This window comes from Cyprinus carpio, chromosome A18 (assembly GCF_018340385.1).
Source record: "Cyprinus carpio isolate SPL01 chromosome A18, ASM1834038v1, whole genome shotgun sequence".
Classification (NCBI taxonomy): Eukaryota; Metazoa; Chordata; class Actinopteri; order Cypriniformes; family Cyprinidae; genus Cyprinus; species Cyprinus carpio.
Window position 1 is genome coordinate 17,043,873 of NC_056589.1, and position 27,012 is coordinate 17,070,884.

General features: G+C 37.3%; 1 protein-coding gene across 1 annotated transcript in view; it reads left to right on the forward strand.

Annotated features, from left to right (window-relative positions):
- Nucleotides 1–2,935: 2,935 nt before the first annotated feature.
- Nucleotides 2,936–27,012, forward strand: part of LOC109108856 (RNA polymerase II elongation factor ELL2-like) — a 42,775-nt gene continuing 18,698 nt past the window's right edge. Inside the window, exons 1-2 of the mRNA XM_042775179.1 lie at nt 2,936–3,118; nt 6,929–6,976. Of these exons, the coding sequence (XP_042631113.1) occupies nt 2,981–3,118; nt 6,929–6,976 (186 nt within the window). The 5' untranslated portion in view covers nt 2,936–2,980. The remainder of the gene's footprint in view (nt 3,119–6,928; nt 6,977–27,012) is intronic.

Below are 27,012 nucleotides of genomic sequence, written 5' to 3' on the forward strand. Positions count from 1 at the left end.
TATCATGCAGAAATATAACTGTTGTTTTTTATTTGTTACAATATAAAAGTGATTTTGATCAATTAAATGCAACAAACACACACACACACACACACACACACACACACACACACACACACACACACACACACACACACACACACACACAAACACAAATCTTAATGACCCCAAACTTTGGTGTCTATTATAATCCAATTTACATTATATTGACAGAACTAAATTTAAACAGATATTTGTCTAGATATGTATCAAAGGTACTGAGAAAAACCTGTGCCATATTCTCATGAGGAGAACGGGCATTGACCGAAGATAACACACTCTGAACACCTGAACAGGTTTTTCCAGGTTTGCAACATGCATGGTTTAGATGAAACATCAATGAGCCATGCACAATTTCAAGACAAGACAAGCCTTTAAATGTCCTTATACATGATTGTTTTACACTTATTAAATCCACAAAACACGCTCATTTTGAAAAAAACAACAACAATCAATTACTTACACTTGGCTGGCAATGATAACATTTAGCCTGCTTGTCCTTCCATTTAAATGTTAAAATATGGTATAGTTTGTTGAGTGCAACCTAATAAACATAAAATTATTGCACCGTTTAGCAACGTGTCATTAGTGCATTCAATTTAAACTTAAATATTCAGTATAAGTAAATGGATGTGTCTTTATATGCAGCTTTGAGAATGCTGATCTTGGTTTTGTCTACAGATGAAACACATTAGAGAGTTTTATTTGCTTGCTGCATTCTCTAGAGGCTGTTGGCATTGTTTATGGCATGATTAAGATTAACAAAAAGACCACAGGATTGATTTCTTATTTAACCTGTGCCTTATAATGGAACTTGAACAGCTGTGGAGGAATAATGTTCTGTTTGTGAATATCACTAAGCTGATGACCAAGCGACTTTCTGTTTGAAATGACACAATTGGTTCACAATGACTCATTGTTCAAGCTCACATATTGGGAAAATCTTGGCATCTAGATTCTCTGCAAATGCCAAATGTAAAATCCCCAAACCATTATTCAAAATAGCTTGAAATGAAGGGAGTTTCAGATAACAAACTCATTACAAATAAAGTCCTGATGATTCAAATCTGATGTATATTGTAAGTTATAATATGTTATTAATTATCTTGGATTTACTATGTGTTGGCCTTTTTTTTCTTTGTAAGTTGCTTATCTTATTTGAAGTGCAGCCTGGCACCAGTGAATCTTATGTATTTTAATCTCTATTTAGATCCATTCCTAATAATCTGACACTTAAGGTATGGATCTGTTTGCCAAGTGCTTGTACACATCTGTGTACTTAATGTAAGTTTACACATGACATGGAAGCTTTTGGAGAGTCAGCAGCATTTTTGTAAACCACAATCTGAGGGAACATATATTGTTTGTCCAGCCGGCTTCAGACGTCCCTGTATCTCAGACAGCCATATGGCAAATAGAGTTTCCATTAGAGACTATGAGAGAGCTCCTTAATCCAGAGGCCCAAGCACCTTGTCTGTTGGGGATTATGTCCTTCCAATTAACCTAAATTCTCTATTTTTCCCCTCACTGTCCATTTCACTTCATCTGTTTGTAAGCTTAAAAGGTGCAGATGATTGCCTGGCTAGATTAAGTGGATAATTTTTCTGTATGCATATTTTAATCTAGTTTAAAATGACAGTCTGAGCTTTTTCTCATCATTTTGTTCACAAAACACTCCTTTAATACCATACTGTAATCTCCAAGACTTGAAGTTGCCGCTACAATGAATTTCTCTCAGACATACCCATATTTGTTTGTTTTATCTTTGACTGATAACGGTTGTTTTTCCAACTGACTGGTATCAAGAGAATATTTTACTAGATTTGCAGACGGAAAAGCTGATTTAACATGCAGAGCTTGGTTCATACATGAAATTTAGATTTTTGGGATGACTTCAATGCCCAGGTGTAATTTAATTCTGTAATATTTATTTATATGTAGTATAATTTATAATTCACATTTATTTGTATATAAGCAGACATGCACCTTCACATGTGTTTAGGAAGTTAGTCTGTTTCAGTTAATAAGTGGGGTTAAGTTGGCCAGGAATTTAAGAACTTCTCTACTGTAGTGGCTAAAGGGGATGTCTGGCCTAGAAAAATAGACATCTTTAACCTCTATTCAAACATTTTATTATTAAGGATCTTGCAATCATAATAATGCAATGGAACATTAAAAATTGTCACAGGAAGACCTTCCAGTCATTTGGAGACCTGACACCTCACATTACATATCTTATTGTGTGTGTGTGAAACATGCACAGAACTCATTGAGTACTGCCCTGGAGAATGACCTGTAAACAAAACAGGCGGAACAAAATTTGGAACTGCCAGATGACACCTCAGTAAACTGATTACATAGTCAATTTATGCTTTATTTCCTGTGGGTTTTTTTGTTTTTGTTTATAATGTGTGTTTGCATAGTGACCCATATCCCATGATAAGCTGTAGTTTGCTTTTTTGTCATATATTTTTGAGTTAAATATCTTAACCAAGTTAGTTTTGTTCTTGGCAATTTTGAACTTGCAGGATTATAGGCTGGATTATTGTTTCATCTTTACTTTCTTTACTTCCACACATACTGTACCAGAATTTACTGTGAGTAAAAGTCATGTTTAATATTCTCAGTACAGGCTGTCCAGTAGAACTAGGAATTAACTTATGAGTAAAAGTCATGTTTAATATTCTCAGTTCAGGCTGTTCAGTAGAACTAGGAATTTTTTTTTTTTTTCTCTTTAATATATGTTTTTGTCAAATACCTAAATCATTTTTTATGTCAAGCTGAGTTACTAAGTTTGATTTTGAAATACATATGATTATTGTTTGTACGTACGTGTGTGTGCGTGTGTGTCTATGACGTCCCCGCAACGCTCTCTCGTAACCCCGCCCAGCGGAGAGTGACGTTTGGACTAGAATGTCGCCAGTTCACCTCAGTTCCAGACATGGCAGCGTTGAGACAGGAGCATCGGTATGGACTCTCCTGTGGAAAGATTAATAAAAGCATTCCCAACAAAACCATCTTTCACGTCAAGCTAACCGACACGGCCATCCGGACGCTGGAAGCTTATAAGAATCTCAAGGTAACGCATTTGGTTTTATTTCGTCAGGGTTTATTTGCTCCACTGACCTCAGTGGGACAGAAAGAAAAGTTCAGAACTCAAAACTTCATAACATTTCCTCTCGTTAGTTTGTAAAGTGTTGATTTATTTAACCAGATGCCGTCACTTTAAGTGCCATATGCTGTCTTACCAGGGACAGATAGTAACAGGAGGAAATCGGACACATCCAGTTGTTACTGTTGCCTTAAAGTTCGTTTTCTTTAGTTTTGCTTATTGTTATTTTTCTTAAGCTGTTACAAAACAAAAGAGAATGCCAATCGTGTTATTTTTTCATGAAGCCATTTGGAATTGGCTTTACGAAATCTCTTGTCTTTGAGTTTAGATTCGAAGTCGCCGCTTTAATATTTCTGACAAATGATACGAAATGCAACATGACGCTGTCTTAATGCTAAACACTGCATTACTTGTAATTATGATCATTTTAAAACGACGATGGGAATTGTTTCTTTTACTCCTAGCCTACTCACGGGGATATTACGGTCTGAGAGGGGCTCAAGCTCGATCTTATGAACTATAAACGTTGAGTAGCATTTAGCAATTTCCCTGTCAAATATTTAACTGACTTATTCGGGAGTAACATTTCAGTTTGCTCTAAAGGTTTAGTGAACTATCCACAGATTAAAAGAGCATGTACCTCGTATTGTCTCTTTAGGTACAAGTTAAGTTTGTAATTGGTTCTTGAACTGATTAACTTAAATAGGCATATGGGAATTGCTTGGCATAGTCAATTAAATCCAAAATGATTTTTAAAAGCATTATGTTGTTACAAACCTCTGTGACTTTGTTTCTTCCACAGAACACAAAAGGAAGATGTTCTATAGAATGACAGCCTCAGTCCCCATTCGCTTTCATTGTATGAAAAAAAAAAAGAAAAAGAAAAAAAAAACATGCAATGTAAGTGATTGGGGACTTGGCTGTCAGTCACTAACATCTCCTTTTGTGTTCTGCGGAAGAAAGAAAGTCAGGAGTGTTTTGAAAAGCATGCGGGTGAGTAAATGATAACAGAATGTATTTTGGCTGAAATATATCTTTTTAATGTCATGTTTGCCTAACGTGAAGGTAATTCCTCGACTGTAATATACCTCAGCGGGTACCTCAAACGTGTACGCCAGCTGGACGGGGCACTTGGCCAGTTAGCTTCATCTCAACCCAAGCACTTCTTGTCGATGATTGGACGATAAAGGTGTATTTTTGTTGGCGTGCTCTGTCCGTCGTATTGTTGTGAGTCCTTTAAACGCTTGGACGCCGTCCCGATGTCATCGCTCATTGGTCAGGCAGGCGCTGTAGAATGTCGTTTGATCCAATCAGAACACGAGAAGACTTCCTCGCGCTTGCAACAGGAGCTCGATAATGAATGTTCTATTGTCAATCATATGTGACCTCGTAGAGAGAGTGAAAAGCAGAAATAAATACATTGGTCAAAGTAATCGTTTGGGTTTGGGGGAATTTTTATTATGAATCTTTTTTTTAAATAAAACGTACAAGCCAGAACGTTTTTTAATAACTTTCAGTCACAGAATAATGCAGCTGACAGCCTGTCAGTGTCTGAAATTTGGTGCACTTGGGGTGAAAATCCCTTAAAATTCAAAATGCAGTGAAATAAAAATGCCCTCTACTACGAATTCCTCACTTTTCATTTACGTTATACTTAAGTTCCAAGCCTAGTTATACATATTATTGCGTAAAATATAATCTGATGTTAATTCAATGTTATAGATAAGAGGTAATCAGTTGTGACATATGATGACCTGGGTTTTGGTTTTTGTATTAGTATGTTTATGAATTACAAATGAGGTCAGAAGAAAGAAAAACATGTTCATGGTCAAGTCAGGTCATTAGATACCTCTGTGTCCTCCTCTGAACTGTTCGTATTATTATCTTATAAGCTTTCACTGCACCAGAATAAAAACAAAAACAAAGTTCAAGTTAGCTACAGCAGCACCCCCTTCAGTAATGTTCAGCCACTAATCCGACCACATGACAGCAAACGCAGAACCAATAAGCCCATATTTTTTAATAAGCAACTTGAGCTGCACTGTATGTGTAGAGTAACATGTTGGCGTCTCCCTGTAACATCCATAATAGATAAACATGCTTGTTGACTAAAGCTTCATCTGTACATTGAAGATAATAAGTGCCATCTTTTGACCTTGCTTAATGGTTTGGAGCTATGCTGGGGAAGCCTTGATTTTTCTCCCTTGTGTCTCAGCAATTTATGTAAGTGATGTGAATGAGTCTGTTTCATATATATAGGGTTAATGCTCCTGGACGTTGGTCTAAGCTGAGTGTTAAAAGCTGGGCACTCAGCTCGCAAAAGATGGTTATATAAAAGGCCTATTTGAACAAACTTAATGTGGTGGACAAACACCAAAGGGTAGATAATATCCAGGCCTGCTTGATTTTATTTGATGCACCTTTGGAAAAAAAGTTGAAATGCTTTTTGCAACTTGCCTGTAGTCTTAATTAGTGCTTGAGTTCTTAGCACTAATTAAAACTAAAGGCAAGTTGCAAAAAGCATTTCAACTTTTTTTCTAAAGGTGCATCAAATAAAATCAATAGCATTTGGTAGCTCAAAGCTTTTCCCATGTTTGCCCTGTCCCACCCCCACTTCTTCTACAAGTCCTCAAACCCTCAACATCCTCACCCTCAACCACACCTCACAAAATAACATTTGATTGACTCATGTAAGGTCTTTCAAGTCTAGATTTATTAATCGGACACATTCCAGTGCAGATTAGCAAAGCCCGGCCTTGATCTTTAGGCTCGCACAAGTAGAACCATGACACTGCCGAGAGGCCGGTGACAGCCAGCCTTTCATTCTCTCAGAAACAACCCCCCTCACTCACAGTCTGCATGAATTAATACAGGAGAGAACTGTGCCTCTGTCAACAGGGGCAAGCAAGTAAGAGGAGACTGTAATTACTGTGAAGGGAGGCTAATAGGTAGGCATGATATTTCACTGAAGTTGGTACCTAAACACAGCTTGTGGAAATGTTGGCATTGTGGGTAAACAATTAAGAAAATGAAAACCCTCATGTTGTTCCCAACCTGTATGACTTGCTTTGGTTTGTGGAGCAAAAATGTTTTTTTGTTTGTTTTGTTTTTTGGCCATGCAATGAAAGGTAATTGAGTCCAATTGTGTTAATTTGGGCCCCATTGACTTTTTAATTTGTATGGACAAAAACACTTGTTCAAAATGTGTAATTTTGTGTTTCACAGAAAAAGTAAATGATGACTAAATTTTGAGTTTTGCCTTACTTCAGTGTAAGGCTGGTACAAAACATTTGTATTGTTTCTGTTAAGTCTCATAATGCAGTCAAAATCTGCATATGTCTTGCATTTGCATGAACTTGGTGGATTTAATATTTTTCAACTAAAACCATATTGTATCTGAACAGTAACTTTTCTTTAATCAGTGAATGCACAAAAATGTCAGATTATTGAATGTTACTGTGTTATTACCATATTATTACTGCATTACCGCCTTTTTATTAATTAAAAAAAATAGAGAAATATTTGGAAATATCACATCTTATATGAATTGATAGTCATGGTGCATTTTGCAAGTTTGGTTCTTGTAATAAAACAGTTTTAAAAGAAAAAAGGTATCTCTTTCAGGTCATAACGGACCTAAATGCATTATGAGGGTTCCAGCCTAGAAATTCAGCAGAAGATAATTCATTTCCAAGATTTCATCTTTGCTTTATAATCCTTTATATAATAATAGTAAATACTAACCAACCTCTTCTACCTTTTTTCTTCTGTCCCCAGGGGTCTTTACCAAATCAGCCGGCAATTTGCTTCAAGGGGAACCAGGGGGTAAGATGAATGTGTTTTTCCTCACCCCTCCTGACGCCTAAAAATTGCAATGCTTTAATTAGACCTGATTGTTGAGTCGTGCATAAAAAAACTCACGGCACCCCTCAGCCGCCTGCATACTCTCTCAATATTTCATGAGCTCCTAAACCATTGCCTGAAATGGAGAAGGATCTGTAGCTTGCAGTGACAGCACGCTTAGGACCTGCTCAACCAGATTGGGAACATTTATATAATTATAGCACAATTATGAGCCGTAAATTAAGAAAGTGTCATCGTTTGGATGCGAGTATTGTTATTTACAGCTAGTAAAATTGGCAGTGGTGTACAGTCACACTGTACGACCTGGGTGGATTTTTGGTAGGGGGTGCATTCCAGTGAAACGGCTGTAACGAAAGCTGCCTGTGTGTCTAACCAGATTAGCAGTAGCACACCTCCCCATCAGCACCTGCTTGCCACAATCAGTCCCATCTAAAACACACCCATCTGATCCAGAAGTGGGACAGGAAGGGTACTTGCTCCGCACACAAATGACGGACTGTGCTTGTGGTCGGAAACCCGGGAGAGGCTACTCAACACCCCCGAACTGCTTGCCAGGTTACTGGGTCAGACTGGTGACTGGAAAGGCTTTGTCAAGAGCTCTGGGAAGAGGTGGGGGTGTTGGTAAACCTAAGGGAGCCTCTTGTGTCTCTATGGCTGTTGTCTCAGTACAGACATGAAAGACCTGTGAAAAGGAGGGGGATAACCATGGCTGCCGTGTCTCCTAAAGCATCGTTCGACCCCCACAAATTCCACAATTATAATATGCAAAATACTATCACATGTAGTCAAGCAATATCTGATCTAATGACGTTTATTTCCCTTTTAAAATTGGAGTAGCATAGTTGTGTCAAGTGTGTAAAACTGGAATCCGTTCTAATTGTCAAATTAGATTTTGTGATTATATCTTTAGCCCATTACATATTCAAATTGTCTGCACTGAATTTAAGCGTTCATCCCCTCCTCCTCAGATAATGGGCTGCTGGGCATTAATGAGGTGTTTGAGCCGAGTGTGTGTGTGCGCACACATGTGTGTGTTTGTATGTGTGTCAGGCTGACAAATTAAGCTATTACAGATGGGGGTAGGGAGTGATGTTAAGTCCACACTACTGAAACCACGATATCTGTCATTCTATTAGCCGTAACCTCGAGATGCTTTCACTTCAGTCAGGTTTGATATAATATGGAGTATCATAGTTTTACAGCGGATGGATATCTTTGAACAGCACTCGGGAGATACATGTTCCCATTTCTGGTCCTACTTAGCCAGGTAATTTTCTTCCACCTGGAGGAGGGCTCCCCCATACCAGGGAATTCCCATAAACCTTGTCCTGGCTTGTCTCCAGATCTTTGAGGTGCAACGTGGAAAAGTCAGGAAGTGCTCTACTGTGGATTGTCAGCTGCCATTTTCCACTAACTTGAGGAGATGGTACACTCAATAAATTAAAATTCTGTCATCATTTACTACCCCCTCATGTTGTTCCAACCCCTTGTATCATCCATCTGTATATTCTATACCCCTGTATATTCTTTCTGCTGTGGAAGAATGTTGGTAACCAAACAGTTTTGGGTCCCATTGGCTTCTATAGACTTGAAATTGTTTGGTTACCAACATTCTTCAAAATATCTTCTTTTGTGTTCCACAGATTTAGAACGACATGAGGGCGAGTAAATGATGACAGAATTTTCAATTTTTGATAGGCTATCCCACAGACACTGAAAATGCACGCTCATGTGGCAGTTAACTAATAATTTAGCCATCACTGGGTTTTTACAGATGGGGAACTTTAATTTGCTTGATTCTTTCCATCTGTGGAGGAGGATGATGCAACTGGCGAGAAATAACACAAGAAAAGATGTTTAGAATAGTATAATTCCTTTCATATTGCAGGGAGTGAACCCCAATCCTCCAGGATTTATGGAATCTGAATGCCTTTGATGGCATCACTAGGGATGTTCGGGTTCAGTTCGGATTCTAAGAGAATGGGATTTCACATCATGCAGCCTCATTTTCTTTAGGTAATTGGATTTTTGCTGTACAAAATTAGTTATCCAGAGGCTCATTCATTCATTCATTCAATTTTAAAGCACTTTACAGTTGCACCTGCAGACCTAAGTGCTGTACAAACAGCATAAAAAAGAGGCTACAAATATAGATGAGGCTACAAATATAGATGTCTGTCTCAATAAACAGAAATGGTTCTCACAGTAATGGCAGTGTCCTGCAGTTTGACAAGTTACATCTGGTTATTTTTTTCCTGTGGTTGTATTATACATGCATCTGATCATTTTATGATCTTATATTATTCGAGAGACTAAAACGTGGCCATAAGTGAGAGAGCATGTTATTATGCAGAATCGTGCAGTGCAAGTTGCATTGCACAATTTTCATAATTCTTTTATGGGTCAGTGACAAATTAGTATGTCTGAGAATGATGGATGTCTGTGATGAAAAAGAAAATGCTTTCAAAAATCTAGTTTAAAACACATTTATCAAGTTTTTAAATGTGATTTTTGTATTCATATTGGGATCATATATTTTTTGAAAACTTTTGTACCATTTTCAAAATGAAACTTCTAGATGTGTGTTCATAATAATATGCTCTCTAAAAATACTCCCTCACTTATGGCTATGTCTGTTTTTCGATTTGCATTGATGATAATGTGATATAGTTGTGATTATAGTTAATCTAAAAATGTCAAGTGGTGTCACCATCAAATAAATAGTCTTTCTTTTTCTTGCATATTGAATAGACCATAGTCTATTTGTATGTAATTTGATGAAGAAAAAAAAAAGAGGCAGAATTTTTAAAGGGTGTCCCAATGGTTAAATCAGGGGTTTTCAAACTTTTTGGAGCCAGGGACCCCTTACAGGGGAGAGGATTTTCCAAGGACCCCCTCATAATTATAACAGTGTTTAAGTTTAATGTGGGTAGGAGGAAAGAACATAATATGAATGTTTTATTAGTGCAAATGGTCCCCATTGTATATGTAGTTTTTAATACTACTGCATAATATAATTAAATTGACCATATTTTCCGGAAAGTTGCACCAGGTCAGGGGGGAAAAAAACAAAACAAAACAAAAGTTGCATCGGTGTGTAAGTCACATTTTACAGAAATAATTGAAATACCGAATAGGTCTAAATAAAACGAATGTTAGGGAAAAAACATTATAAACACTAACATGAATTTTACTTCCCTCCATCATAATCATTTAAGTTTTGAAGCATTCATAAAAGAACAAAAATAAATGAATTTATATGTATATATAAAAAATAATTATCTTAGTGCCGATCATAACAAACAACATTTATTTTAAATGCTATAGGCATATCCCATTGTTGCGCGTGAAAAACACAAGATAGTCTTCGTTCATTTTAAAAAATAAGAAATTAATTGCAGCTTTTACAACTTTATTCTCATATTTATAGTTCACTTGAGGCAGTTTTTGGCATTATTTTAATGGCAAATGTTGAGAGTGCATTACTGTAATACGAGAGGGCGCCAGCACGAATCTCTCGGCTTACAGCAGGCTTGCTATCCATTATATATATATATATAGTGATCATGGCTCTGCACTCCCTCAGATATTAAGTGTAACTCAAACTTTGTCCTGTGTACGTGCAAATACGTGCTTTTTATAAACAGGTATTTATTAAATAATTTTATTTAGTGAAGCACAGCCCCCATGGAAAAAATGTGTGTATTATTTGGTTGGTAATTGCATGCATTTCACTTGACACACATGCAGGTTGCCAGATTGATGACACCAACAGGAACGAGCGGACCTGACGATGAATGAAATGAAATACACTGTGTTTTCCTCCAACTGGCAACCCGGGGTGCCTAAATACAATTAGGTAAACTGGCAGTGGGTTGGTTTCACAAACCAAAACAAACACCGACATTCTGGCCCGGAACGCACATTTTCAAAGGAGAATAACTCACTGTAGCATTGTTTTTCAGATAAATAAGTATGTTAACTTGGCATGTATTTTAAATATCTGCAAACATATTATGGTATTTTTATGCTTTAGTAGAGTCAAAAATGTACATACAGCACCTTTAAATTGAGTCAACAAATACCTTTTGTAGGTTTAGTTGTCTCATTTAGTTTGATGATGAGGAGGCTGTGTTGTCAAGTTGCAATTCTAGAACTGATTTGTTGTGTGCGTGCGGGAGGCGCCAGCGCGAACATTTTGGATTCCTTATATCAGCGGGAAAATGTGATATCCGTCAGATAAGAGCAACACAACATCATTCAAAACGGTGTATTTTTATTTGTGTACCTTCAAAATGACAGTGAAATGTTGTGCATTTGTAAAATAAAGAAAACAAACAAAATGTGCTTGCCATCTTGGTCTATGTGAACCACATCCTAAAATGAAGAAAAACTCTGCGATACTGTCTACTTGTCAAACAGACATGAGAAATATATTTAGCTATATAAACGCTTTTAAGTGTTTACTCTTTGCTAATTGTACATTAATGCATTATATGAGTCACTCTGGAATATAAATCATAACACGTTTCAGAAGATAAAGTCGCAGTCTGGAAAATATGGTATAGCAAGTTATTTTGCGGACCCCCCGGCTTTGTGTCACGGACCCCAGTTTGAAAAACCCTTTGTTTAATGAATTGGATTTGATGGACTTTTAATAAGACTTTTTATATTTATATATATATATATACATATATATATATACAATATACAGACACTTACACCACCTAGATATGTCTGACTTTAAGCTACACAAAAGATAATATCAAAATTATTTTAAATTCAGAAATTGAAAACATATTCTTCATAGTTGTTAAAATGCATTAAAATTTGAATGTGCTTTTGAATAACATAATAGATCCAGACAAAAAAGTGTCACATCATTGACCCTTTTAAAAAACAAACAAACAAACAAAAAACACCTGTTTATGACTTTGAGCACACGGTCCAAAACAGCATGTATTAATAGTTTTTTTGAGTGTATGTTTGTTCTATGGCATTAGTTTGTGGTGAGAGGAGGAGGGGGGGAGGGTTAAAACGTTTCTCTCTTAAGATATTCTCATGGTAAGTGTGTGTGAAGGTTTAGCTTCCCCCACCCGTCTGTCCCTCTCGTCATCACTGTGATCGTCTCAACCTGATCCTCTCTTTTCTCTCACTGGGATTCACCAGTTCTCCATCTTGCAACTCCGATGAGTGTGTTCGTGAGCGTGTGATGGTGTCTCAGAGAGTGTGTATTAGATCACATTAGTGTAAATACATGTCTGTATATATTAAGCCCCTTTCACACTGCACGCTAGTCCTGGAAAATTGCCAGAGTGCCTTCTGTGTGAACGCAAACACGTCCCGGGAATGATTCCGGGATCGATCCCGGGTTGGGGACCTAGTAACATTGCCGGGTTCAGTCCCGGAATGAGCTCTGTGTGAAAAAAAGCCAGAACCAGTGCCATAAAGGGTGTGTCGTAGTGATGATGCACGTTATCGTGCGACTCTTTTACCAGGTGTTTTGAAGGCAGATCAACGTTCATGATGAAAAAATATTTGCAAACTGTAATGAAGCAGAGATCAAGTAGTTCCTCACTATCCACACTGGAGTTGTGATCGTTCGCCAGCTTAAGTGAAAGTGAATGAACCACAATAAACGATCCGGGGACACATTATCCGTGTATTTTCAGGAATTTCTTAAAAAAAGAGGCAAAAATATCCAAAAAATAAACCAAACTCACCAAAATAATTTCACGGTTTTAGAGGCACTGTTCGGTTCGGTTCTGTTTGCTACAGAGGTAGGGTTCTTGGCATAGCACCAGCAATGCTAAAGAACACTAGATTAACTTTTAACTTACTACTACTACTACTACTACTAATTATTATTATTATTATTATTATTATTATTATCATTATCATGCTCTCTGCTAGTTCATGTTAATTAATGCGTTAACAAATGAGAATTTAAAAATTAGTTACCAAAAAAAAAAACCATAATTAAAACAATTCAAATAAGATGTTTAAGTAATGTACTCAACTCATTGGACAAAAATACATACCCTACATATAAAAAACACAATCAACAACAATAAATAAAATGGAATAGCCAGTAAATGATTTTCCTTATTGTGCCCTAAAGAGATAAAAACCATAGTAGGCCTACAATGAAGCGCTTCTGCAGCGTAACTCAACCAAATGCATATTTTGTGATATAAATAATATATACTTGATATACAAAACAAAATATTACAACCTACAGTATCCACAAAAGGCTGCAAGTGGCTGAACAAGCGATTGTGCTTGTCCTGAAGATAGAACTCTGTGGACACATTCTTTCCATAACATCATGCTGAAACATTGCACACTCTTTTACAGTCGTGTTCTCATTATAATTTTATGTAGCCTATATGACAGATTTCTTCTGCATGTTGCCCTTAATGGAACCTTCCTTTTTAAAGTGATTGAAGCAATTCAAAACCATCAAGGCTGTATGCGTTTGAAGTGTCTTGGCAGGGGGCGGGGTAGGCCAAGAGAGTACCACGGTACGTACCATGGGTGGTGCATTGTGGTTTTAGTATATACTCACAGTGTCCTCAATAGTATTGCTTACTCACTGGATCCCAGGACGAGGGAGTGCATTGGTGTGTATGGTCATTTCTGTTTGTGAGTGGTGTGACTCAAAGTGTGTCTGTTTCTGTGCTTGTCCAAGCCAGGGCCTGTGCGCGTGTGTGTGTGTGTGTGTCAAAAACAGGCAATTAGAAAACAAATCAGAATTAAATGGCAGCAGATGAGCTTAGAACGCAGATAGTCACTGGCAGCAGAGGCCCCATTATTTCGCTGGAACATCTTCCCACGTGTGAATGAAAGGGCACACGCCGATTCTTTCTTCCAGATGTGATGTGCTTGCTGACGTGCACAGGGACCCGAGTGTCTGTCTTGTCTGGGGCCCAGTATTTCGCTGGCAGATCTGTTGGTTTTGCCAGGCCATTTTTGACAAGGTCCTTGCAAGAGCAGGGAAGATTTTTTTTTTTTTTAATGTGTTTTTTTTTTTTTTTTTTTTTTTTTTTATAATAATAGTGTGATCTTAGCCAGTGCCCAAAACTTGCTCAGCACCAAATAGGGCTGGGAGATATGGCCAAAAAATCATTCCTCAGTATTTTTTGGCTGAAATGCGATATATGGTATACTGTGTATCGCTGTATTTTCTTCATGTTCTATTTGGATTAAAAAATATTATGATATATTGCATCTTATACAGTATATATATATATATATATATATATATATATATATGATATTCCTTTTTATGATGATATATGAACATCCTGCCCAATATTGTCCAATGGAACAATGTTTAAAGCAATGAAAACAAATATAGTGGAAGTAGGCTATGCTATACATTATGTGCAATAAAGGGGCTAAAATTACATTACATTGTAACATTACAATCTAAAAACAAAAATAATGCTTTTTTCAAGCAAAAATTCAATTAATTAAACTAAAAACAAAAATAATGAACACGAGCACAGATTAATTGCATTATATTTTGATTACCCCATTACTGCTATCTGCTAAAATACACTTACTTGTGTGTTAGAAATTCTACATATGACACAATTATTGTGCTCTTATTCTATTTATTCTATTTCCATGACTTTCTAACATTTACAGATGGAGAATATGCCTGTGAAATGTAAGTTCATGGAGGAAAACGTCACATCTCAAACTCATTAAACAGCGCGAGTATAACAGAGTGTAAAAAGTTGCTTTGGCAAAGTTATACTTACTGCAATATATAAGAATTGCAATTTGTATTTACGTTGTATACTTAACAAAACATAAAAGAAACTCAATTTGTATTTACGTTGTCAAAAACATTTTTTTCCTTACAAAACGTTAAGGAAACTTTTTTCCAAATCCATAAGACTTTCATTCATCTTCGAAACACGAATGAAAATATTTTTAACCTGAGAGATTTCTGTGTCTGCTTTGAAAAGTCCATTTTAACAAACTTTCACTTTCAAAACATTTTTTTTTTTTTCATTTTTGTCATAGGGACAAAAATAGTTTCATAATGCAAAAACAATAGTTGCATGGTCAGACATTTGGACCCGGATTCCCGTTTAGTGCTAGATGTTTATTTTTGTGATCCTCAAGTAAAGCATTTTTGGTTTCAAAAGTATTTTCCTGTGAAGATAAATGTGATTAATGTGGAAAGCGTGCAGAGTTTATATGAAACTACTATGGCTGAGTGGAGCCAAGATTCGCAAGGGAAGATCACAGACATTTCAGGCCTTTCATGCACAGACACACACAGGGCACGCTCCCAGTTCTGACATGCCTGGACTGACTTCTGAAAGAGTGTGGCTCTGTGTGTATTGCTCATTAACAGGCCACACCTCTCAAATGTTGTTTGTGTAGCATCTATCTTTGAATCCATAACACACTCCTTATTTGATGCTTAAAACCTTATATTATTTTCTCCTTTAATTTTAAATGTTGTTTTTTTTTCCTTTTTCCCTTAAGATTCTTTGCGTCCTGTTCTCGCTGACGTGGATGGTATGTGGCAGTTTTCAGTCACATGAGTAGATCCATTGATTCCGTGCCTGCAGCGGGGGGCTTTGACTCGGCCCAGCAGGATGCATTGCTTCTGATAGTTCATAGAAGTTTTTCGTCACATGGGTTTTTTAAATCTTATTTGAAGAGCATTCATGGCCACGTCTAGCCATCACGTGGCTGTATTTAGAAACGGAAACCTCTTTCAGGTTTGTTTTTGTTCGTGTAGTTGGTCTGTCATAGCCATCCGGCAGGCTAGAGTGTGACCGCTCGGGGAAATGAGCAAAGGTCTTATAAATAAACATTGGCTTGAAAACATTCTGCATTTCAGGAACAAGTTGTTTTGACCGTTTCTATCCTGAAGCTTTGAATAAAGACTTTTGTATGACAAGCTTAAAAAAGAAAAACCTATGGAAACAGTTGGAAAAATGATATTTTATTGTATTTCACAAATGCAACTTTAAAACTCTCAATTGCACCTTTTTTCACAGTTGTGACATTTGGTCCTTGCCATTTTTTTATTTCATATAAATATGGGTAATCATACTATACAGTAGTTTTATTTCTTAACTTTAAACACACAAGTTAACATGAACTAACAATGAAAAGTACTTCTAAAGCTTTTATTCATTTTAATTAATTTAAACATTTACGGATATATTATTAAAGGGTCATGGACTGCATTTTTTAATTATTTGAAATGTTTCCTGAGGTGCACTTATGATGTTTACCCTCTGATTTGAACGCTCTGTTGGAAGGGGCGTGTCTGCTGTGAGACTTCAATGGAAACCCCTGTTGCTGATTGGCTAACATCTTTGCATATGAAATAAGTATTACATGTGGAGCTCTCTCAAAAACTTTTACTATGTTTTTACTATTACAGCTGTTAAGATGAGCTAATCATGGATAGTGTTGATTGTAGCTTTATATTTATATATACTGCCATTGGATGAAAGGCTTCAGTGATGAGCATTGTAGGCAATAACAGACTGTTAAGTGCATGAATGCAGTGATCTTGTCATTGCAACTCGAGTTTTGCACTTTCACAAATGCTTTCATCATAACTAACAGTACAAACACAATGTAAATAAGAGATTCGTTGTGAAAAGAGATTCATCATTGATCATAAATCATAAATTTGAGCTGTGTGATTGACAATTCCAGCATTATAAAGGGAGTGTTCTTTGATCGCTTTCTGTATATAATTTAGGATTAGGCATTAGAATGAACACGGTTACTTCCATGTAGTGGTATTACTGTCAGGTCCATATCTTCCAGTGAAAGTCTGTCCAAAACTGCAACTGATTTACCAAAGAATCCACAGTGAAATGTACTGAACAAACAAATAATGCTCTACTTAGACATCCACATAGTTAAAAATAAATAATCCCTTTCCTAAGATTAGGATTCTTTGGAAGGTAGGGTTTTTTTGTTGTTGTTTTTGATGTCAATGTCAGTTAATGCATGAACTAATGTTAACTTATTGTAAAGTGTTACTATAATATTTAAAACTTTATCTCACACAAATTTTTACTGAGGCAGAAAAAGACTTCAAGAACCGCTTTTGTAAGTGTGTGTGCTTTAATGTCGAGTCTGTCCAGGCCTGATACTACCCTTAATTGCTAAATGCTCTTTGAAAGTTTATCTGATCTCCCTGCATTTTCACACCAATCCTCTAGCAAGTCTATAAAAATACAAATACTACACATGCTGAGCGAGAAGACTGCCTTGAGCCTTTCAAAGCTGGCGTTATGTATGAATTTTTGAAATGTGTGGCATTAACCAATCAAAACGTAGAGAACTGTTCCACTATTGTAATCTCAGAGGCCAGTAAGGCTGTGTACGCCCCAATAGACCTGCCCCCACTTAATTTGCACAGACTCGTCACTATAGTAACTGATAGGCAAGTGGAGGATGTCTTCTGGCTGCTGTGTGAATGGGGTGCATATGAAAGCACCATGCGGGGTACTCTCCTCCCCCATTACCAACACACACACTCACACACACACACACACACACACACACACACACACACACACACACACACACACAAGGGATGGTTATGGAGTCAGGTCGCCCAGTGCTTACTGGGCTTGACAGATTAGCCCTCAGGTGCTGGAGAGGAGAGAGAGAGACAGATTTTGCTTGGCATCCGAGGCAGTTCCTCAAGGGATGAGGCAGCCACCACAACCCCCCTCACCACTCCTCCATCAGCCTCACAACTTCTCATCACCAACCCCCTTTATCCTTAAACCAACCCCCATGCATCAACAGACATCCACCCCCTCTGATTCCTCCCCATTTAAATGTAACGGACTTCAGGTCCTGCTACCACGATAGAGTGATTTAATGTGACAGACCAAGGTGAGCACATGTGCTGCATTTACAATACGTGACTCAGGGCACACTCGTTGATCATATCATAAATGGTGTGGTTGAGAACCACAGAGTTTTTGAGAATTATGACATGGTTTCCCATAAGGCATCATGCATTATCTAAATGCCACTTGTTAGCACTATTATTATTTCATCTATGGAGACAAGCACACGCTCGTCAACCTTTCATGTTTTAAATCTGGGACTAGTCTGCAACAAAAAGCCTGGTTTGCAAACTCGTAACACATTTGCGCACTTTGACATGCTATGATAAAGTTTATTGGTTTGAAATCTGGCCGACCAAATGTCAGGTGTACATACTGTTCTCACTAGAAAGAGAGCAGCTGGGAGGAACAGCCCATGAAATTGTGAGCATAAAAGAGGACGGCAAGAAATCCAGAAGTTACCCATGTTGACCCAAGCACCATCTGATTCATAGTCTGACCCATGTTTGGGCTCTGTAAGATTTTTAGACTTTTATTCAGCAAGGATGCATTAAATTGGTCAAAAGTGACAGTAAAGATTTTATGATGTTACAAAAGATTTCTATTTCAAACATATGCTGTTCTTTTGAACTTTTTTATTCATCAGCATTGATATGTAATGTCAAATGATCTCATTAGAATGGTTTCTGAAGAATCATGTGACACTGAAGAATGGACTAATGGCCGCTAAAAATCCATCTTTTCTGAATAAATTTTTAATCAAATAATGCTGCCTTAGTGAGCATAAGACTAACCCTAAACATTTAAACAGTAGTGTATTTTGTTGCTTAATCTTCTGTTTAATGGTTTTGTGCAAATCTTTGAGATGAGAGTGAATCAGTTTACTTGATACCATCCAAGCAGGTGGTACCATCCTAATCAAGTGCACACATTGTACACATGCTTCAACTGGCTGAAACAAAAACTTTTTACACGCAACAGATTTTTAGATGTTCTAATAATTAGATGATGAGAATTATAAAGTTAAAATTTCCAAAAAATCTGTTTAACATTAAATACAACATAACAGCTAAAAGGGGCCCTTTTGCAGTGTAGGTTAACATAAAAAAAAAAAAAAAAACATTTATTAAACACTGCATGAAATTGAAAACCTTTCCCCTCCTTATAGTCTCCTGGTCCACGCCGCTTTGATCCAATATAGTTTTATCCATATTCAGTGTCTTTCTAGAAAACAAAAATTTTCTTACAACCTTACTTGAATTCTTCTTATAGAATATGTCATGAAATTTAATTGCAGCAGGGTAACAAGTGCATTAAAGCTAACATTAGCATCAAACTTCATAAGGCTATTTATAAAATTAATACTACGAATTCTCTATGCAGGAAAAACCCTGTCAGGGTTGATTCGATTGGGTAACTAATTCAGTTCAGTTATTTTTGGATTTTTAAATACTTCCTCTAATGTATCTTGCATAAGAAAAAGAAGACAAACTGTTTCAGACTGTACCAACAGTAACTTGAGCTTCAGTCTCATAGTGTGCACTTCACTTAACATGCGGTTAGATGTTGTGACTGTGGATTTGAGAGGAACATTTGCCCAGTTCATAATTCACAGTTGCCATAATTCCACCATCTTGATGTTTATGTAGTGGATTACCATTAGCACTGTAATCTTAAGCTCTCTCTTTCTCTCTCCTCTCTTGTCTCTCTTTCTGTTTTTTCTTTCGTCCCTGTCCCCCACCCCTCTTTTTGTTTTTGTTTTTCGGATGAGTGACTCTGTCCGTTTCGGATCAGGGGGTCATGTAGTCCCGTTTGTCGAGCCTGGGCAGGGATGCCCCAAACCCCACCCTTCCCCCATTCCCTTCCAACAGGCCACACGTTCCTGCTGCTTATGAATAATATAGGCTGAACTTCGTGCCTTCGCATGTGGTGGGAACAAAAGATGAGCGCCTCACAGGAGCCGTAGATGAGCACGCTGCGTGAAGAGAACAATGGTGATGATTGCAATGAAGACTGACTGTAGAGTAGATGGAACCAGCAGAACTAATTTAACCAGGCCAAAGAAAACTAAGCTCTGAAGTGGAAGGTGCTCATTACGTGACTGGTCAAAGTCAAAGAGTCATAGCTAGAACTATAATTGCCATAGCAGAGATAAAAGCTGCACGATTTTGGACTGCCTGAAACTTTCTGTCTGTTCTGACACGTAGAGATGGTTAAACAATAAGTCAACTGGCAGCGTTTATTGTTTACTAGGTGGTTGTCAGTTTTAGGCCCTAGCTTGAAAAATAATGGCGAGTGTGAGGACGAGATGTTCTGTTTCTTCACTTACATACACTGACTCAACCCGGCTTAATAAAGGGAAAAGAAAACACCACCTGAAACAACACGCCAGCTTCTCTTCTTTCCAAACAGATGTGCGCTTCGTAGAAGCAAAACACAAGCGTTTAAAGTCATAAACTCTCATAAGCAGAATGTTTTGATCACTTTAAATCTGAGGTGTAGTGCATCTCACCACCTCATAAAAATATTATAATGTTATTTGAAAGAAGCAGATTTGTTTTTTCCATGGTTGCTACAAAGCACAGCCTTTGTCTTGTCCCCATTGGCCATGGCCCCCGCTAAGTCATTCTGTTCCAGCCCAGTTCACACTTTACAGCAGACTGAAAGTATTTGACATCTCCAAACACACATGGCACCATGCGGCAGATGTTGCAGAAGATGGACTGCAAAGGATGGGCTTTCTGTTGTGCTCTGCTTCCTTGTGGCTTACTTGGGAATCCTGTCAATCTGATGCCATTTGGATGTTATGATGTGGATGAAACCCACCTGTGTATGTGTTAATGTTATGGAAAATGTTTAAACTACAGTACTGTTGCTTGGCATAGTTACTTTGCTGAACTGCTTACTAACTGTAAGAACACTGGGTCTCATTCACTAATAACTGTGCACTTATTTTATGTTTGACTTTTCGGTAGACTTTGGTTATCAACCAGCCAAACTTAAAGTGTGGGGTCAGTATGATTTGTTTTTAAAGAAAAGAATACTTTTATTCAGCAAAGACACATTAAATTGATCAAAAGTGAAATTGATATTTTTATATAAAAAATTGTGTTCTTTTAAGTTTTCTGTTCAGCAAACAATCCTGAAAAAAATGTATTACGGTTTCCACAAAAATATTCAACACCACTATTTTTACCATTCATAATAAGAAATGTTTCTTTAGCACCAAATCAGCATATTAGATTAATTTCTGAAGAATCATGTGACACTGAAGACTGGAGTAATGACTGCTAATAAATTCAGCTTTGCCATCATGTGAATAAATTGCATTACAAAATATATTAGAACAGAAAGCAGTTATTTTAAATTTTAATATTTAACAATGTTAATGTTTTTACTGTACTGTTTTACTGTACCCAAAACTTTTCATGTAGTGTACACAGTGGGTATAGAAAATACCCCCCCCCCCCCCCTAAAATAACAATTTTTTTTGCTTTTCAGCCTGAAATGAAAATGGACATGGTTTTTGTTTTATCGAGCTGTATTTACTCAGTGCAACTTATAACATCCAAGACAAAAATAAAAAGCAAGAATCACTCAAAAAAAAGAAAAAGAAAAACGGAATCACAGAGTTGCAAAAAGGATCAACCCCTTGTGTCAGTATTTTGTTGAACTACCTTTTGCTTTAATTACAGCCTTTAGTCTGTTGGGATATGTCTCTACTAACTTTGCACATCTAGACTTTGTAATATTTGCCCACTCTTCTTTGCAGAACCGCTCAAGTTCAGTTCAATTTGTTTGTGACCATTTGTGGAGTGCAGTCTTCAAGTCATTCCACAGATTTTCAGTGTGGTTTAGTCTGGGCTTTGACTGGCCCATGCAAGGACATCACCTTTTTCTCCTTCAACCACTGTGTGCTCAGTTTTGCTGGGTGCTTTGGGTCATTGTCATACTGGAAGGTAAACCTTCTTCCCATTGACAACTTTCTGGCAGAGGGCAGTAGATTTTCCTCAAGAATTTGACGGTATTTTGCCCCATCCATTTTTCCTTCTATCCTGACAAGTGCTCCAGTCCCTGCGGCAGAGAAACACCCCACATAACAGGACATTACCACCTCCATACCTTAATGTAGAAATGCTATTATATATACGCCAGAGATTGTATTGTATTTCCGCCAGACATTTAGTTTGGTGTTGAGGCCAAATAATTCAATCTTAGTCTGCCTCAGACTCTATAAGGTGCATTTTGGCAAAGCTCAGTCATGACTGCATGTGTGAGGAATGGCTTTTTTTCTTGCAACTCTCCCATACAAGCCACATTTGTGGAAAATTTCTGATATTGTTGTCATATGAACACAATGATCACTCTTTGTCATAAATTCCTGCAACTGCTTCAGAGTTGCTGTAGGCCTCTTGGTAGCCTCTCTGAGCAGTTTCCTCTTGGCTCTTTCATACAGTTTGGAGTGATGTCCTGATCCAGGGAGGGTCTGTGTTGTACCAAATACCTTCCCCTTCTTAATAATAGATTTCACTGTGCTTCTAGGGATTGATAAAGGCTTTGAATATTTTTTTTTTTTTTTTGTATCCATTTCCTGACTTGTGCCTGTCCACAACTTTATCCCGGAGATCTTTTGACAGTGCCTTGCCACCCATAGTTGATTGTTTGCTTCAGTTGCACTACCAAGGACTGAAAAGCTCCAGGAAAGCTCTTTTCATGGTGAGCTAATTAAAAAAAGGTTTTTGTTTTTTTCCTGACATGTTGGTGTTAAATCTTTCACTTTAATGTTCTAAGTTGCACTGAGTAAATACAGCTAGATAAAACAAAAACTGTGTCTGTCTTCAATTCAGGCTGCAAAGCAACAAAATGTGATTATTTTAAAGGGGGAAGATTATTTTTTATACCCACTGTATCCATCGATATTGGAGGTTGAATTGTGCATGCTCATTTCTCCTACACATTATATTACTGTTGCTGTCATAGTAATTACTGTTGCTGTCAAAATTATCTTAAAGTTAATCTTAGGAAACACTAATTATTTAATCTTTGATTTCTGCTCAACATAACATTTGCAAAAAAAAAACAAACATTTTATGTTCATTTACTTGTGTATGGATAGTGAATGTGCCCGACTGTAAGAAAACAGGGTGAATGACACAAAGAGCTTGAATCACAATAATCATAAATGCGCATAGCTCAGGGAGAGAGGTAACGTTTCAGTAGCAACCCTTGAAGCAGTCTGTATTTACATTTGAACCATAATGGTATACTACCTAATGTACTGATCTAAAAGCTGATAAAATCTCACCTACTGAGTTGGGCATTGGCTTTCACCAGAGGAATAAACACAGAGAGGAACAAAAGGCAAATGTATTAAAAGACAACTTTGCAACATAGATAATGAACCTTGCTAGAACCTTTCTATTTGTCTGACTCTTTCGATTTTGGATTGAGATGTGGACCAACAAGTTCACATTTCCCTTCTTTTAATTTTTTCTAGAGTATCTTTTCTTTATAGGCACAATACTATGTCAAAACTGTTTTGGCATAGTATTGCAATATTTTGCATGATGATATTGTACTGATACAGATATCAATCTTTAATAAGAGTTTGAATTTCTCCTTGGCAATGAGGGTATTGCATATCATTTTACTCCTGCAAGCTCTGCGCATGCAATGCAGGAAAACCAGATCAATTTTGAAATCTTTGTCAAACTGTAATTTCACAAACAGCACAAGTGAATCATTATCTCTCTCTTTCTTTCTTTCTCTCTGTCTCTCTCTCTGTGTGAAGAAAGCTCGTTCTCGCATATATATCTGATTTTGAAGCACCTGTTACAGAAGGCTAAATATTGGGATTCAACAGGCCTATGCCATTACACCACTTCAAGCCAGTTGTGCACTGGGAAGCAACAAAACTTTGTTTAATTTGCAATTAGAATCTAAGAAGCTGTCTACATAATGCCATCTCTACACTGCCAGCATGCTGCTCATTGCAACTCTCAACTGCGTTATTTTGTAGGCTAATATGCAACAAAAATAGACCCATAGCATCATCTAGTGTCCCAATTTGTACACTATGAAGGATATGTTAATGTCAGGTTTTGCAATATATGTTGTCGCAAATACATATTATACAGAAAAATGTTTAAAATCACAATATTAATTTCCTCTGGTGATTCCCACCGCTATCGCTTTATAGCCCTTAAATCTTTCTTACTCGGATCTAAGTGGCCTAGTGTGATCCTTCCACCATGAAAAACCATGTTCTCCCTGGAGACAGAAGCTGGAAACCAAAAGGGTAAATGACATATGGTTATGAAGATCGAGGAGGAAACCAGGAATGGAAAAAGAGGGCAGCCCTCAGAATGGACTGACCTGCATGACATTGATTAGAATCGGAATATGAAGAGTGCATGGTGCTTGGGCCAGGTGGGGTTCGGGAACAGGTTTTGGGGGGGGGGTTGTCTTCTGGAGGGAAAGGGACTTTTAATGTGGGTAAAGACTGTAAATCCATGGCTCTGGTGATGCTTCAGAGGTGACTGGCTTTTGTTCATCGGCGTGGCCATTTGTAACACAAATGAATATTCATTCCTTTGCACCATCGCTGTGACCTACTTCTGTGACCTTTTTAAAATGACTTGCTGAATTTGGGTGAAGAACACTACCACTTTTGGCAGTGGCTTCTAGCAACTGTAGTCCCAGGAGTAGCTGTTGGCTGACCATGATGCTTTTCTGGTTTGTCGCAGGAAAAGATGCATTGGTCTGATCATGTCATACTGCCTCAGTTTTTGAAGCCGAGGACATATCTGGGTCACTACCAGCATTTCCCCAATTCAACCCCCATGAGTGTCCATCATCGTAGCAGGCTACTGTTTGCTAGTATGTTGTGACTGCTCATGAGTACTTGTTTTGTTGCACAGAAAACTAACAGATAATGATGGGGCAGGATTCGTTCTGTGGGGGTTGTGAAGCTGAATGTGTGTTTGTGTGTTAGTGTTTTATTGGCTCCATGTAGCCAACAGTGCTTATGGTTGTACTGCGTGACCGGGCATTTTTGACAGCCAAAACCCATTTCTGCGGTGCCTGTACATGCTGTTTTTAGATCCGTAGGATGGTAAATTGCTTGCTAGGGTATTTATGCAATTCATTAGACATGAGTGTGCTTCTAAAAATGAAGAGGTCAGTGTTTGTGTTTTCTAAAATGTTTATGAAATATGCAGTTTTAAGAGAGTTGAAATAATGAACCTTTGAGTGCATTCGATAGAGTAGGAGCTCAACTTTTTGCTGCCAAGGGCCACCAAATATGATGATTTGAGTGACCCCCTTCCTAAAATATAGAGGCAATTGTATATTTTCATGTATAAAGACTTAGGCTATAGTGTAACTAATATAATTAGGGTCTACGTAGTCATTGTTCAAAAGCCATGTTATATTTTATATTTTTTAATTTAATTTTATTATCTATATTTATTTTATATTACGTTTATTGAGGTTTTTGTGTGTCTTTGTGGTTTTGATTTGTTTTGGGTGTATTGTATTGTGTTTTGGTTTGGTTGTGTTTGGTTTTAACCCAGTTTGAAAACCCCTACTTTAGAGGAACATTTGGATTCAAGCAGTTGTTTAGCCGAGTTTCTTTAGTCACTAGAGGGAAAATTGTTCATTTTCTGTGGAGAAGGTTGTCACTATGCTTTTTGAGAGCTTTCATACAGAATTTCGCATCAAATTAGCACAACACAATGGAAACAAGCCACAACACAACGAAATCGCCGCAGCACAACAAAATCAGCACAACAAAATCAGCACAACACATCGAAATCGCCACAGCACTACGGAATTAGCACAACCCAACAGAAACAAGCCACAACACAATGAAATCTCCACAACACAACAAAATCGGCACAGCACAACGAAATTAGCAAAAGACAACAGTAATAACCACAACACAACGAAATCGCCGCAGGACTATGGAAATGCTCCTGCTCCCTTTCTTTGCCACTATAGAGGATGTGTTAAAACTAGGACTCTATACCAGACGTAATGGTTTAATTAAATTCAAATTTTGGGCATTTTAGTACCATTAAAAAAAAAAAAAAAAAAAAAAAAAATAGCCAAGTCATTTATATGGCTATGCAAATTTAAAGTGTCATTTAAAAATCCTGGTGCAGTAAAAGCTCTTTAAAATTAGTAATATTTTTAGACCATTAACTCTAGTATAAAGCCCATATTTTAGCTTTAAAGCATCATTTACGTGACTGTGAGAAACAGCATTATGAAATGAATTCAACAGTAATAATATGTGCAGGTTCAAGAGTCCATAAAATCATTGAATTGGTAGGCTATAGTAAATTGTTCAAAATTGTTTCCTTAGTCCATTACCACTATACACAGCTTGCATGTTAGTTACCTTTATAGAAGGCAGTGGCTATTTGCAGTGTAAGTAGCATATTATGCTGTTTACACTAATTGACAATAGAAAGTATTTTATGGATACACTGTTTACACTAAGTGAAAATAGCAATAAATTCTGTTTAGCCTACACTTATTTGGGCAATAAAGCCCTCCATACACCTATACCCCTGACCCTGATAAACTTCATTATTAAACACTCGTTATGCACATTATTTCCACTTTTCAAATATTTTCTACATTGAAAGTAAATGCCTTTCTGATCTGATATGTGATGGGAAAAGGAGAAGAGTGAGTCTGGCAAAAGGTGGACTTTAACTCAGGTCGATCATGTCAAATGCTACTTTTATGTGCCTTACTCGCTACGCCACTGCTCTGTTACCCGGCGCATTTTTAATTTTGTGTGGCCCAAGCAGACATTGGTGAGCGTTAGTAGTGTAAATAGCCTATATGTCAAAAAGGCTGGTTGTTTGCACTTAATGTAAACACTCTGTTATTGAAATGGCACCATGCTATGGGGTGACATATAATGTAATGTTCCATAGAAACTTAAAGGGTTTGTGAAAATATATTAGATTTCTGTTGTGCTTATTTAGTTGTACTGTGCTAATTTCATTGTGTTGTGGCTTATTTCCGTTGTGGTGTGCTAATTTTGTTGTGCTGCTGCGATTTTGTTGTGTTGTGCTATTTCCGTTGTGTTGCGACTTTTTTCCGTTTTGTTGTGGCTTATTT